Here is a 16,594-nt window from a genome sequence, read left to right on the forward strand (position 1 = left end):
TCGTCAGTGCCTTTCATCTCATGCAATAGATGCTTAATGACATTCGATCCCAGGATGAGATCATCACGCTGTCCAGGAACAACTAGAGTGGGCACTTTAACATCAATCCCATAGATTTGCATCTCCAAATCATAAAAACACTTTGTTGAGGTCTTCTTACCCCCACACCCCACTAATACTAATTCTGTGGGAGGCTGATAATGCTGAGGAAGGGCACCTGCTTCCAAAAGTCTCTGCTCCGCATGTTCACTAAATGTACAGGCCATAGACCCAGTGTCAAGCATGCCCTTAAGCTGCACTTTCCCATGTACAGACACAGAGGTGTAAAACAAATCTGAAAAAGCTTCAACCTCTTGTGAACCTAACATAACAATTTTCTCTCCTTCTTTCGCATCAGAGCACAAAATCTCATACGTTTTCTCGAGATCATCGAATTCTTTCTTGGGGGTAGACAGTTGAACACCCACATTTCCCCCCTTCACCTGTGGGCGTGTCAGTTTAATGGTTGCTGCTGTGGTGGTGAGTTTCTCTGCTGTTGTGGTGGGTGTCTCTCACCACCGGGATTGGCAAAGTGTTCCCCCGGTTTTGGACAATTTGACTTCCAATGATCTGGGGAAAAGCACCGGAGGCACAGGTTCTCATGTCTACAGTGCATCACAGTGGAGTGATCTGTTGAGCCACAAACCCTGCATTCCCTACGCCTGGAGGGCTGGGTGTGGAAAGATGGTGCATTGGCCTGTGTCTGTGAAACCATAACGGGTGGTATGCTCTTCTCTAAGGTACGTTCAAGCAGGTGAATGAGTCTCTCGATACTTGCACTCTGCCCATCTTGTTTGGCGCTTGATGTGAAAGAAGTGTCACTGCACGCACCAGCATTGACCCCGCCTTCACATGGAGTTATCTGGGGATGTACTGTTATTTGCTTTGAGGATACAGCGGTAGATTGACACATGGTCGCTTTCCTGCGGCGTTCATGTTCATAGATTCTCTCCTGTACTTCACCCGCAGTCCATTTCTCAGCAGACTTGTATTGGAATGCTGCTGCCAGTTTGGGGTCAGGGCAGTATGTTACAAACATCCTAACGACATCGGAGTCAATCTTCTTACCTTGTCTCTTAAGGCCCTCATCAGCGAAATCTACGGCCTTGTTCAATCGAACCCAATACTCCATAACAGCCTCTCCGGGTACAGGTTTAGTATTGTAAAAATCAGCCAAGGGCATGCATGAATAGGCTAATTCGCTGAAATTCTGTTTCAGAATGTCAAATACAATCTCTGGCTTCTCTGTAGGATCAACTGTTGTCTCATTGCGTAAATTTATCTTTACCATGTCGCTTGCTTTGCCAGATAATCGACTAATTATCTCATCTGATTGTTCCCCAATCGGACATCCCTTCCTCCTCAAGTATATTCTCATCAACTCCTCCCATTCATGAATGGAGCATTTGTCTGTAACATCTCCTCTATATGTAGGAGGTTCCTTTATGTCTGATTGCATGATGAACTTAATTTGACTGAGATCTACATATCCTACCGACTCTGAATGATGATCACTTATCTTTTCTGTACTTACTGGTGGCTCATAAGTACTGGACCTGCCACTCTGTAGTTCTTCCCTAATGGAGCTCCCTATTTCCTGGGCTAGCTGAGTGACCAGCTCAGCTAGACCATCTACAGGGGCATTTGGATTAACACCAGATGAAGGGCTTTCATCCCATTTTTTTGTGGAGCAAAACATGGGGGAACCTCCTGCACCTACACACTTTACAGGGGTTTGATCAGAGTATGAGAAAAACCTCCCCCTCCCAGTAGTGAATTTGGGTTCATCACCATTATAAGATGCCATGCCACTAAACCACTAATGTTACGTTAAAATGTCTGTTGATGAACACACTTCTATGTTGGTTAACTATAAACAGCGCTCTCAATACATCGTTGTCAGAAAAAAAATAAACAGGAAAAAAGACTGTAGTTCCGATTGTTGCCACAAGGCTGCAAGAGTACCTCAATGATATAATTAGTCTCTAGAGCAGCAGCGCCGCGGTGATTGAGCTGACGTCGATCAACGATGAATCCGGGTCTAGAAGGCACCAATGTAACCGGTGCTATACTGCACCGCTGTAACTCTGCGTTGTGTGTGGTTGATTGAGACTATAGACGTGGACTTTGGAGATCAGGTAGTTTTAATTAAGCAGAACTCACTCTCTGCATCTTGCATCTGCATCCAAAAGGAAATAAAACATTTGTAGAGCACATATGTTCTGAGAATCGTCGCCTCTTTCTCTCAGTGCATCAAAATGATTTTTGAATACAAAAATTAATACAGTCTCTCCTTATTATACATAACATATTTTACATAGATACATACATAGATAATTCGAGGAGCTAGCCATCGTTCACACATACAATAGCATACAAAATAGCATACAAAATGCAATTGCCATGCTGACTGTAGGAAAGTCCACCAAAGCTTTTGCCAGAGAATTGACTGTTAATTTCTCTACATAAGCCGCCTCCAATGTCGTTTTAGAGAATTTGGCAGTACGTCCAACCGGCCTCACAACCGCAGACCACGTGTAACCACTCCAGCCCAGGACGTCCACATCTGGCTTCTTCACCTGAGGGATCCTCTGAAACCAGCAACCCTGACAGCTGATGAAACTGAGGAGTATTTCTGTCTGTAATAAAGCCCTTTCATGGGGAAGAACTCATTCTGATTGGCTTGGCCTGGCTCCCCTGTGGCTGCGCACTTGCCCTCCCAGTCCCATCCATTGCTGCACCCCTGCTCTCCCAGTCCCACCCATGGCTGCGCCCCTGCCCAGTCCTGTGAAATCCATAGATTGGGGCCTAATGAATTTAATTCAATTGACTGATTTCCTTATATGAAATGTAACTCAGAAAAATCTTTCATTGTTGCTTGCGGCGGTTACATTTTGGTTCAGTATAGTTAACGTTAGCGAACTCTGCATTCTATACGGGTATGCCAATGGCCTGCTGCGATGCCCACTATATAGCGCTTTTCAGATCTATTCATATATTTAGCTACGGCAGATAGCTAGATTGGTGATGAGATGACCATTCAGTATGTAAACTAGCGGGCTTGGCCACCAATTAAATGGCTGGTCTTACCTTATCCTTGATCAGCATTTTGACTGTCGCATAAAATACGCTTTTAATCGATGTAAAAAAGACCTAATCCACACTTAGTGTGGTACTGTCAAATTGAGCAAACCAGATTGTTCAATCTTTTTGATTCAACTTTATTTCCTGTGTAAGTCACTATTCTGTCCGTCCATCGTGTTTTGTGAGACGCTTTACAGACTACTTTATGGGGAAAAGATGTGACTATTACCATTTTTACTTTTAAAACCCATAAAAATTCAAGGATGTTTTCAGACCAGGAAATACCAAAAGTGATGATGTTGGTAGGTTTTTAGGTCTATAATTATCGCTCCTTGACCTCTCACGGGTGTTCAGAATTAAGATGATTAGGATCAATTGGTCCATAAATATTTCTAGTTTGTAGGCACTCCTAGATCATTCAGTCATGTCACTCCTTTGGCAATGTGCAATTGTTTTGGCTGTCGTAGCAGCAAGCGCTGCCAATGAAGGTACGTCTAATAATGAACGCATAATATGATTATGTAGCGCTGATACCATGTTAACTTGAATAGGCTACTTATCTCATGCTGACCGCCTAACAGACTAGCCAAATTGTGGTGTTGGCTCTTGAGATGTGAATGATGACATTACCAAATTTATATTTTTAGATTTTAATGTGGATTGTGAGAAACACTCCATTAAAGTGACATGGAAGGTCAGTCCAGAGTTGGTTGAACATGCTGCCCGTCTTTTCCTTGGACACTGTGTTCCGTCCACATTTTCTGTTCTTCCCACGGGAGAAGGGATGGCGACATTCCACTACAACCTCAATGGCTGTGCCATCAAGAAACGGGTAATGTCTAACTCTTGACCCAATGTATGCCATTTTGGATCCTGCGACGACTAATGCTTCTCCTTCTATTCCCCAGGTGACTGGCAAAAAACACATCTATTCAACCAGCCTGACTTACAGACCTAACCGAAAGCCCAAACCTGCTGCTATTAGTCACCATATTAAGTGTGTTTACACAAGGTAACCATCTATGCCAGGGGTACTCAACTCTTACCCTAAGAGGTCTGGCGCCTGCTGTCTTTCGGTTCTACTTTATCATTAATTGCACACACCTGGTGTCCCAGGTCTAAATCAGTCCCTAATTAGAGGGGAATGATTTTTTTTTTAAATGCAGTGGAACTAAGTTGAGTTTTAGGGCTCTATTGGGTGTAGTGTACTCTAGCTATGGTGTTGGAATCAAATCTTCCTAAGCCTTTGCCACCTTCATTATTAAACTAAACATTCCCCCTTGTATGTAGACCTGAGGGATGGATTCCCCCATTCCTTATCCCTGCCTATGGTAGTGCTGAGGGTCATGGAGGATTGGTTTTCCACATGGCACTCCTCAATGGTGAGTGACTCATACAACATCAATTATTGTAAGAATATGTTCAGGCAACTTACCTGGTAAAGAAATTCCTAGCAGAGGACACTGCCCGAAGCTAGTTGAAACCTGTGGCTGTACAGTACGTATGAGCATTGCGCCCCTTCCCCTCTCTGTTGCATGTAGAAGACCTTACTGGTCTGGCTAAGAGCAGCCTGTTTCCCCTGGGCTCTTTCATCCCCATCTGGGCAGCAGTGGATCAGAAGGACCATCAGCCCTTGCTGCTGCTCTTGGAGGAGTGTGTGGCGGCCACAACACCAGAACTGCAGTCTGCGAGCCCGGTGTACCCCATCATCACCAACAAGGGGTATGTACCAGACCTGGCTATGGCCATGTAGGGTGTACGTTTTGGGTTTTGACTGCCTAGCGCTAAACAGCCTACTCAAATGTTGAAAAGTATTGAATACATTTTAAAGTTGGCTTATTTGCTGGATAGAAGTTCTGTTTGTCTGCTCATTGCACAATGCATTTTCAGTTGCCTTGCAGATGGGAAGACTGGGAACTCCAGGTTCCTGCCTAGGTACCACTCGTCTGCTATTCTGCTTTACCTGCAGTCCTTCAAGTTTGCCTTAGGCGAGGAAGTGAGTGGACCACAAGTTCTCGGTATGACTGGGTTGTTTTCATACTGTAGCTCTTGACTGTTCTCTTATTTCACCCCAGGTGTATATTCATTGTAAGCTTGTTGCATGGGACCCTGAGGTTTTTGATATAGAAAAGAAGGCCTGCCACTACATTAAAGAGACTGGAGAGTAAGTATTGGTCACATAATGACCATAATGACGTTAGTGCCAATGCAACAGCCAACTTTTTTATTCATAGATGGGAGCTGCTGGACGACCCGTCTCAAAGTGACCTCTGCAAGTGCTGTGACTCGAGTTGCAAGCCTCGGTTGAAGAGGGGTGTGGATTCAGGTATTTTGAGGCACTTCATTTCAAGCCTGACTAAACTGTAGTTCCATATTCATTTGAGCTGCTCACTCTTGAGTTCTGATGGGACTGCAGCTTGAAGTAATTTATATATTTTTTTCTCAGAACCCCAGGGCCTGGTTCAAAACTCTGTTCTTGGACCGCTCACAATAGTGGAAAACTCTGAAACCCGGATCCCCAGTGAATTTGTAAAATATCCTACTGTAGAACAAGGTTGGTGATTTTGGCATTGAAGACTATAGTTTACACTTGGCTTTTAATTGTATCAGCTTTGATGCCAAATGAAGTTGAACCTGTAACCTACTCATCTGTCATTGTGTTCTGTATTCAGTTGACTGGTTGGTGTAATGGTCTGGAACACTTTGCTTGTCAGGTGTGTGTGCTGGTTATTTTACTGTAACATCCCCCAACGGCAATGAGATGCATGTTACTAACACTTCTTCAACCTGTTCCAGGGATGGCTGTCTTTTCTGTCTCTACAGCCATCTAATTGTAGGTGGCCTGAAGGGTGCATCACTTTCCACTATCCCCAGTATGGATATGAAGTCCTTTGTTTCAATAAAATGAGTACTTTACAATGGTGTTTGTTTCTAATGGTTGTCAAAATGCTATGATCCTGATGAGATGTACCCTAAATCCAGTAGTGCGGCGCCGGTATCTACACAAAATAGCCAAGATGTGACCATCTGGTTGTAAGAAGATGATCTCAATGAGAGTGCTCAGTGTTTTGTGACTTCGTGTTCTGGACTTCCCAGTGTCCTGATTACTCTTGCACTGTAACACTTTCTTTTTTTGGCATAATTCGTTTGCATGAACACCTGCTGTGACCATCATTAGCAATGGTAACGCTATTTGAAAGATTGTCATAAGTGAACCTGCTTAATGTTGGCTATACTTTTTCAGCAGTAGCCCACCCCAATATCAAATTGACAAGCCAAGTTTAGAGATTGTAGGTGGCTGATGGCCATGCTTTAATGGCTGTGATAGGAGGAGGCTGGATCAACAGCATTGTACATAGTTACTCCACAATATTAACCAAAATTAGAGTGACGAGAAGGAAGTCTGTACAGAATATAATATTCCAAAACATGCATCCTGTTTGCAATAAGGTACTAAAGAAACTGTACAAAATTAGGTTAAAGAAGTAACTTTGTCCTGAATACAAAGCATTACAGTATGTTTGAGGCAAATCAAACACAACACATGACTGAGTACCACTCCATATTTTCCAAGCATGGTGGTGGCTGCATCATGTTATGGGTATGCGTGTCATCGGCAAGTACTGGTGAATATTTTAGGATCAAAATAAATGGAATAGAGTTAAGCACAGGCAAAATCCTAAAGGAAAACCTGGTTCAGTCTGCTTTCCAACAGACACTTGGAGACAAACTCACCATTCAGCAGGACAATAACCTAAAACACAAGGCCAAATATACACTACTGTTGATCAAGAACCAATTTGACAGAGCTTGAAGAATTCTGTAAAGAATAATGGGCAAATATTGCACAATCAAGGTGTGGAAAGCTCTTATACTTACACAGAAAGACTCACTGCTGTAATCTCTGCCAAATGTGCTTGTACAAAGTATTGACTCAGGGTATGTAATTGATTTCATTTTCAACAAATTTGCAAACATTTCTATAAACATGTTTTTACTTTGTCATTATGGGGTATATGTAGATGGGTGATTTAAAAAATTATATATTTAAACGTTTTCTTCAGGCTGTAACACAACATGTGGAATAAGTCCAAGGTACGAATACTTTCTGAAGGCACTGTAAGACTAAAACTGTTGAGCTAGCTAGCAGCTTGGTAACTAAGGCTAAACTGTTGGCTTGCTAACATAATGTAGAAAACACATTTTACCTAACTAATTTTAGTTTGCATCACATTTAGTATTTAATTAGACAAACTGGAAAAAGGACATTAATGCACAAAATGAAGAACTATATTCAACTTTGCTTATATGCTGCTCGCTCCTGCAGAACTTTGTACTTCCTATTCCTCCCTCACTTTTTTCCCAAACGTGTTTATTTTGCCTATCAAGTGGCATGTCTACCTGCCTGCTCTCCGTTTGGTATTCCCGCCTCTTTTTCATTGGTTGCCTGATGCAACCAATCATAATCCTTTCCGTTCTGAGAACGATTGAATAAGTGAAACTCCAATGAGTGTTTTGTGTAACAGTACTCTTCTTGCGTTGTGTTCAATCAGTCATCGACACGGAACTCCAATATGTAGCACCAGTCATGCAGCTTTATTCTGTTAGGAACGGCACAAAATTGCACGTCATGCAATGCACGTCTCACCATCCAACTCTGCACTCACGCACGCTGGTTTGGTGCTTGTTCACTGGGCTAGTTACCAAAATAATACAATTACAATATACAATATAATATATTTAACAATGTACCTGTTAGGAACGGTACAAAATTGCACGTCATGCAATGCACGTCTCACCATCCAACTCTGCACTCACGCACTGTACAAAATATATGAACCCCCCACCAGACACAGTAAGTTGCTAGCTAGTACTGGCGGGAATTGTTTTGGTGCTTGTTCACTGGGACGATTCTAACTGGAACATCCCACCTCGTAAGCAATCTACGCAAACCAGCCAATAAGATGCCATGTTGAGTAGGTGAAGGCAAGACAAACTCAAACCAAAAACCCATTGGCTTAACAATAAAGTGACAAGGGGAATCACCAATATAACCCTGTTACACTCCCCCCTACTGAATTCCACTTGCCAAGAAAAATAACAAAATACAAAACGGCACTGTGCAAACACACCAGATACAGAGACACACAACATATGTACAGAATAATCAAGAGAAAAAAATATATATACTACCTAATAGAGAAAACTAAAAGGTAAAGCTGTGTATATCAAGGATGCAGACCCTGCTTTAAATCAGTCACTAAATATTCCAGTCATTAGACTATTCTCCTTGAGAATTAGAGTGAAAAGCGGTTGATCAAACCCCTTAGCCCTCATAGGTAAACATGCCTGTCACATGTTAAGTACACTCAGTAACTTTAAAACATCCAAGTAATAAAATAAACCACCATAAGAGACTTTATCATATGTCACATTACCATCCTGCAACCTCTAATCATGGTCACAATGATGTAAAAGCAAAACAAATAAAAGATGTCAATACCATTGACCCTCTATTCACATATTTAACCTTCAAGTGCTAACTTTCTGCTGATTCATAATCTCAATCAGTCTTGACACTGGTTTAAATAGCCTTCCTGCCCTTGACCTAATATGACCCCGACTACCTTCAACTGCATAAGGGGTAACAGTGTTGTGTACTGTTGCAATAGTGTGTCCGTCAACACAGTCAGTACGTAACTGATCAGGTAAGGAATGGTCCGCGTTTGGTAGGTCAGTACGGATATCGTAAGCAGACTGGTCAATTAGCTCACTCACTACACTGTTACAGTCTCGGTCAGATTCTTGAAGACTCTCTGATCGAGGCAGACCTTCCAGCTGCAGTATATCATCCACGGAATCCAAAGGTGGAATATCCTGAGCATCCAAGGATCGCACATCACCCTCCAGGCTTGTGTCACCTGTTCCTTCAGAAGACAACTCTGACACCCACACTCTGGTTCTGTACTCAGCACCATCATCCACTGCAGTGTCCATGGCAGCTGAGACCACTAGGCTGTCATTCATGTCCTCAGACTCTGTTAATCCAGACATGTCTGTTCCCTCCTCAACAGCAGCATGGGGAAGACAAAGAAAGTTGACTGGCATTATCAGGTTGCGATGTACCGTCTTCTCCCGTCCAGTGGAGCTGTTCTGAATCTTAAAAGTGTGACTGTCAGCATTCAATCCAGTGACAAGGTAGACAGTATCCTCCCAACGGTCAGCGAGCTTCCGCTTTCCCCGCTCCCCCTTGTTAGCCAGCAATACTCGATCCCCAATCTCCACTGGTGCTCCTCTGACTCTTCTGTCATAAAGGTCAGCATGCCTCTTCAACTGCTTCGCTGCAGATGGCTGTGCTGCATTCATGGCTTCTTTCAGATCTCTCCTCAAAGACTGAACAAACTGGTCATAGTCGACAACTTCTGGGTTCTCTATGACAGAGCCAGACTATGTCAACAGGCAGTCTTGGCGTCCTCCCAAACATTAGCAGGAAAGGGGCAAAGCCTGTGGTCTCGTGGATTGTACAATTGTATGCAAACGTAAGGGACTTCAGCGTCTGAGGCCATCTGTGCTTTGCTCTCGTTGGCAGGGCCCGGATCATGTTACCCAAAGTCCTATTCATCCTTTCGCAGGACCCGTTCCCCATCGGATGGTACGGCGTGGTGTGAGACTTCTGAATGCCTGCAACACTCAACAGTTCGGCTATTAATGCGCTCTCAAAGTTGGCTCCCTGGTCTGTGTATACGGCGAGGCATCCCGTAGACACAGAAATAGTTGTTCCACAACTGATGAGCTACTGACTTAGCAGACTGGTTCGGACACAAGAAGGCATGAGCTAATTTGGTAAAGTGGTCAGTAACAACGAGCACATCCAAGGATTTGTTTGAAGAATCTTCTGCAGACCAGAAGTCTATGCACACTAGTTCAAGAGGCTCAGTTGTTATTATGCTCTCAAGAGGAGCTCTTGCTTCCGGATCAGGAGTCTTGCTCACCACGCATCTCCTGCAGCACGTCACATAGGCTTTTACCTCCCTCTCCAGGCCATGCCAGAAGAACCTCTGTCTTGTCAGGTAGACTGTTCTCTGTTGGCCCTGGTGGCCAGCTTCATCATGGACACCCTTCAACACCATTGCTTTCATGGAGGCTGGAACCACATACAGTTACATTTTCCTCTTTGTAACCACATTCTTCGAAACACGATACAGTACACCCATCTTCATGGTCAACTTGTCCCAACTTCTGAGAAGACCCAAAACCTCAACACTCTCATGGGCACACTCTCTCCGGGATGGTCTTCTCCCACTCTCAACAAAGAAGATGACTTTGCTGATCACGTTGTCATCACGCTGCTTACTCATCAGTAGGTCGTGTGGCAGAACATCGACATCGGTCTGCTCTGATGGCATAACAGCCTGTGGGAGCTGTGGCAACAGCAGTGCATGTGAGCCCACTTCACCCACCCAGCACATGTGTGAATGAAGAACAGCTGCAACTTCATGTCTTGATAAAGCACCAGATGGGGGGTAAACAGTAGCCTGACAGCTAATGACCACTTCGTTGGAGTCAGAGGCTTTGTCAAAGGGATGGCTGGACCAGCGAAACACATCTTGCACTCTGTCTGTGCGCACAGCGTCGGCTTCAGCTAGTAAGGTCTCGTACGGGACCCTTGTCAGGCGATGGAGTGCACTGGGTCGTACGAAGGGCTCTCTGCTCAAAGCATCTGCAACAACATTTATTTTTCCAGGGATGTACTTAATGTCAAACTCGTACGGTGCCAGCTTGGCGACCCATCTCTGTTCACAAGCATCAAGCTTTGCTTTGGTCAGAATGTATGTCAAGGGATTATTATCCGTCCATACCGTGAACTGCTGTCCCCGTAGCCAGTGGTGGAACTTGTCACAGATAGCCCATTTCATGGCAAAGAACTCGAGCCTGTGCGCAGGATACCTCGACTGTGCATAACTGAGGGACTTGCTCGCGAAGGCTATAGGTCTCGCTGTAGCTCCCGGTTCCTGCACCTGAGATAGCACAGCACCTAAGCCATTGCTGCATTCATCCACCGAGAGTAGAAAGGGTTTTTCGAAGTTGGGGTGGGCCAACAAAACCTGGTCCAGTAAGGCTTGCTTTAGCTGGAATAAGGCCTGTCTGCATTCTGTTGTCCAGTCGGCAGCTGTCAACTTCCTGACAGGTGTGCTTCGCTTCTTTTTCCAGCGTGGAGCCTTGTGTCCAGTAGTCAATACAAAGAGAGGCTTTGCAATGGTCGAGCAACCTTCAATGAACTGTTGATAATACACCACCATCCCAAGGAATGACCTCAATTTCTTCTGAGATGGAATGTCAGTGCCATCTTTCATCAGATCAGCTTCTGTTACTCCTGTAATGGCCCTCACCTTCTCAGGGTCTGTAGCTACACCATCCGCACTAATGATATGCCCCAGAAACTTCACAGACCTCTGCAGAAAGTTACACTTTTTTGGCGCCAACTTCTGATTGTGAGCCTTGAGTCGCTCAAAAACCATTTCCAGGCGCTGTATAGCCAGATCTTCAGTGGGCGCATAGACCAAGACATCGTCAAGGTAACACAGCAGGCTAAGAAAGTTCTGATCCCCAAAGATGTTTAGCATCATCCTCATAAAGGTTGCAGGACTATTACATAACCCCTGTGGCATTCGATTGTATTCGTACAATCCAAATGGCGACGTAAAAGCTGTGAATCTCCGGTCATCCTCATGCACTTCCACATTGTAGTAGCCAGAGGTAAGGTCCATTGTCGAGAAAAAGGCATTTCCACCTAACGCAGCCAGCGCGTCAGCCTGGTGAGGGAGTGGGTGGGCGTCTTTGATGGTGCGAGCATTGAGCAAATGAAAATCAGTACAGAGTCTCAGGTCTCCAGACTTCTTCCATACAAGGACAAGAGTCAAACTCACTACTAGACTTCCTTATGATATCACGTTCTTCCATCTCATTCAATGCTTGATTGAGCTTCTCAGAATTATTTGGCGAAAGGCGTCGGTAGAGCATCCGAAAGGGTTTCTCATCACTCAGTTGAATGCGATGAAGTCATCCGGAAGCTTTTCCACAATCCAACTTGTGCCTGGAAAAAATAGACTGGTACTCAGCTATGAGCTGGATGAGTTTCTTCTTACCAGCAGGAGACGCTTGACAGGAGGAGACATCAATATCAGTCAAACCTAAGTCACGTAAGACCTCAGGATCGCTTGAACTGTCAGGTCCGTCAGTATCGTGAAGTTGGCTGGAACCGTCAGTCAGTGTCAAGTCATCTTGGCAGTCAGTGAGTATATCAGCCGTTCTCTGCACTTGCTGCTGTAAAGCTGCTGATGAACCATCATTCACACACGAACAGTCAAAGTCCTCTAGAGCCATGCAAGGAAAGACATCGGCTAGAGTGGCGTTTCGTCTCAATGTCACTGCCTCTCACTTCCACTTCTCCTCCTATTAACACCTTGGCATAGAATAAATCATCATACGGGGAAAGTCTCTGTGTGTTCTGCATTATGATACTCTTCTCAGTCTCCATTTCGTCACAAACACTTTTATTTACAGACTCCAAATCAACAACTCACACTGATGGGGACTCTACAAAAGGCCCAACACTCTCCCCTTCTACATGCAGGCCTACTAGTTTTCCGGGAGCTGAGCAGTGATTACTGTAGGGACTCCACCAGCTGTGCTCAGAGCTGCGGCCTTGGGGCACTGAGAGCGTGCGTGGCCAGCTACATGAAAAAGAAAGCAGAGGTGATTGGCCCTGCAGTGAAAGTAAGTATCATGTCCAGCATCCCCGCACACGTTACATGGCCCATTAGACTTCACTTTGCTCCTATTCCCTTTTTGGAACATATGGTCAGACTGTTGTGGCCTCTGCTCCAGCACACGCTCCAGCATTGCAAGGATACGTTCCATTGGCTCAGCTGAGCCCTGAATAGTCTGGGCTGGGTAAGGCAATGTATTGGGTACTTCCATGTGGGTTCTCACAGCAGGCATGGTGATCGGCATGACAGCACCAACTTCCTGCTTCATTGTTGCGATGGCTGGGGTCAACTTAGATAAGTGAGAGTACCTCCGCTCCCTCCTGTATTCATCCAGCCTCTCATGAACATCTGCAGCAGTCCACTGCTGTAATGGCTTGCACTTAAAGATAAGCGACAGTTCAGCATTAGGGCAATGTCTGATAAACATGACTGTGAGCTCACGAGATGGGTCTTCAACACTTTTTTCCTGTCTCTTTAGACAATCTTCAGCAACCTCCATAGCCCTGTTTAGTCTGAGCCAATATTCAAATGGTTGTTCATCAGAGGTAATGTGGCATAAAAGTCAGCAAGGGGCATGCTTGAAAAAACAGTGTCACTAATATGTTGTTTCAGTATGTCAAAGATGGGACTCGGGCCTTTAGATAAATCAATGGAGGGATTGCTGCGTATGCCAACTTTAACAACATCGCGGGCCCTTCCCATAAGCCTGCCCATAACCTCAACTGCTTGGTCCATCACAGACACGCCCCTCTTACGCATGTAAACCATTACCATATCCTCCCACTCATGCACTGTGCACTTTTCAGAGCCATCCCCCCGAAAGTACACCGGTTCCCTGATATCAGACTTCAATACCAGGTTCAGGCCTGACACATCCATACCCCTCGAGCTGCATACACTCCCCATAACATTGTCCCCAACATGTCCAACAATTACCTTTGACTCCAAACAGGAGGCAATGTTCTCCCCAATGGAATGACCAATCTGCTGTACTATGTCTGCTATGAAATCCATGGAGACCTCCCCACTCCCTGTATTTGGCAAAACTCTTTCATACACATCCTTGGGCGTGTCCATGGGTAAACTATCATCAAAACCCTCCAGTTTGGGCGTAGGTGTAGAAGTAACTGGAATTTTGGCTGAACCCCTACCAACAGATGGTGACAGATTAAATGACAGGAAACCCCTACCTCTCCCAACACCTTCCATTTTAACAATGGGAAATCAACACCCTAATAAAAATGTAAATAGCAAAACATGTGTATATACAGTGCCTTGCGAAAGTATTCGGCCCCCTTGAACTTTGCAACCTTTTGCCACATTTCAGGCTTCAAACATAAAGATATAAAACTGTATTTTTTTGTGAAGAATCAACAACAAGTGGGACACAATCATGAAGTGGAACGACATTTATTGGATATTTCAAACTTTTTTAACAACTCAAAAACTGAAAAATTGGGCATGCAAAATTATTCAGCCCCCTTAAGTTAATACTTTGTAGCGCCACCTTTTGCTGCGATTACAGCTGTAAGTCGCTTGGTGTATGTCTCTATCAGTTTTGCACATCGAGAGACTGACATTTTTTCCCATTCCTCCTTGCAAAACAGCTCGAGCTCAGTGAGGTTGGATGGAGAGCATTTGTGAACAGCAGTTTTCAGTTCTTTCCACAGATTCTCGATTGGATTCAGGTCTGGACTTTGACTTGGCCATTCTAACACCTGGATATGTTTATTTTTGAACCATTCCATTGTAGATTTTGCTTTATGTTTTGGAATATTGTCTTGTTGGAATACAAATCTCCGTCCCAGTCTCAGGTCTTTTGCAGACTCCGTCAGGTTTTCTTCCAGAATGGTCCTTTATTTGGCTCCATCCATCTTCCCATCAATTTTAACCATCTTCCCTGTCCCTGCTCAAGAAAAGCAGGCCCAAACCATGATGCTGCCACCACCATGTTTGACAGTGGGAATGGTGTGTTCAGGGTGATGAGCTGTGTTGCTTTTACGCCAAACATAATGTTTTGCATTGTTGCCAAAAAGTTCAATTTTGGTTTCATCTGACCAGAGCACCTTCTTCCACATGTTTGGTGTGTCTCCCAGGTGGCTTGTGGCAAACTTTCAACAACACTTTTTATGGATATCTTTAAGAAATGGCTTTCTTCTTGCCACTCTTCCATAAAGGCCAGATTTGTGCAATATACGACTGATTGTTGTCCTATGGACAGAGTCTCCCACCTCAGCTGTAGATCTCTGCAGTTCATCCAGGGTGATCATGGGCCTCTTGGCTGCATCTCTGATCAGTCTTCTCCTTGTATGAGCTGAAAGTTTAGAGGGACGGCCTGTTCTTGGTAGATTTGCAGTGGTCTGATACTCCTTCCATTTCAATATTATCGATTGCACAGTGCTCCTTGGGATGTTTAAAGCTTGGGAAATCTTTTTGTATCCAAATCCGGCTTTAAATCCGGCTTCACAACAGTATCTCGGACCTGCCTGGTGTGTTCCTTGTTCTTCATGATGCTCTCTGCACTTTTAACGGACCTCTGAGACTATCACAGTGCAGGTGCATTTATACGGAGACTTGATTACACACAGGTGGATTGTATTTATCATCATTAGTCATTTAGGTCAACATTGGATCATTCAGAGATCCTCACTGAACTTCTGGAGAGAGTTTGCTGCACTCAAAGTAAAGGGGCTGAATAATTTTGCACGCCCAATTTTTCAGTTTTTGATTTGTTAAAAAAGTTTGAAATATTCAATAAATGTCGTTCCACTTCATGATTGTGTCCCACTTGTTGTTGATTCTTCACCAAAAAATACAGTTTTATATCTTTGTTTGAAGCCTGAAATGTGGCAAAAGGTCGCAAAGTTCAAGGGGGCCGAATACTTTCGCAAGGCACTGTATATATATATATTTTATAAACCTCACGTCAAAATCTAACCTATATCTAGTACACTGGTAAAACTCACCCTACTTATATCAGATATACATTAGAATTGCAATTAAACAAGTACCACAAAAGTTATCGTTTATCTGTGGAGCCTCAGCCAGAGAAATCATCAATTTCGATAAAACGTTCTAGTGGCGCCCTCTTGTGGCGAAATGCGATATCGCCATAAACTGCACAAGCAACGTCTTATCTGATTCTTCAACAGCAACCACGGCGAAGTTCTGAGATGGAAATCCAGCGAAGGATGATCCGATCCAGAAGAACGGTCACGGCACCACTGTAACAGTACTCTTCTTGCGTTGTGTACAATCAGTCATCGACACGGAACTCCAATATGTAGCACCAGTCATGTAGCTTTATTCTGTTAGGAAATTGCACGTCATGCAACGTCTCACCATCCAACTCTGCACTCACGCACGCTGGTTTGGTGCTTGCTCACTGGGCTAGTTACCAAAATAATACAATTACAATATACAATATAATATCTTTAACAATGTACCTGTTAGGAACGGCACAAAATTGCACGTCATGCAATGCACGTCTCACCATCCAACTCTGCACTCACGCACTGTACAAAATATATGAACCCCCCACCAGACACAGTAAGTTGCTAGCTAGTACTGGCGGGAATTCTTTTGGTGCTTGTTCACTGGGACGATTCTAACTGGAACATCCCACCTCGTAAGCAATCTACGCAAACCAGCCAATAAGATGCCATGTTGAGTAGGTGAAGGCAAGACAAACTCAAACCAAA

General features: G+C 44.2%; 1 protein-coding gene across 1 annotated transcript; it reads left to right on the plus strand.

The window, feature by feature from the left end:
* Positions 1-3,505: 3,505 nt before the first annotated feature.
* Positions 3,506-6,039, plus strand: LOC121840256 (zona pellucida sperm-binding protein 3-like). Its single transcript, XM_042302824.1, has 11 exons — positions 3,506-3,611; positions 3,771-3,955; positions 4,032-4,135; positions 4,414-4,505; positions 4,665-4,845; positions 5,014-5,119; positions 5,199-5,287; positions 5,358-5,449; positions 5,570-5,677; positions 5,796-5,837; positions 5,920-6,039. Exons 1-10 carry the CDS (start codon positions 3,548-3,550, stop codon positions 5,810-5,812), a joined length of 1,038 nt encoding a protein of 345 aa, XP_042158758.1. The 5' UTR covers positions 3,506-3,547; the 3' UTR covers positions 5,813-5,837; positions 5,920-6,039.
* Positions 6,040-16,594: the final 10,555 nt, after the last annotated feature.

Source organism: Oncorhynchus tshawytscha, linkage group LG02, assembly GCF_018296145.1.
Source record: "Oncorhynchus tshawytscha isolate Ot180627B linkage group LG02, Otsh_v2.0, whole genome shotgun sequence".
Lineage (NCBI taxonomy): Eukaryota > Metazoa > Chordata > Actinopteri > Salmoniformes > Salmonidae > Oncorhynchus > Oncorhynchus tshawytscha.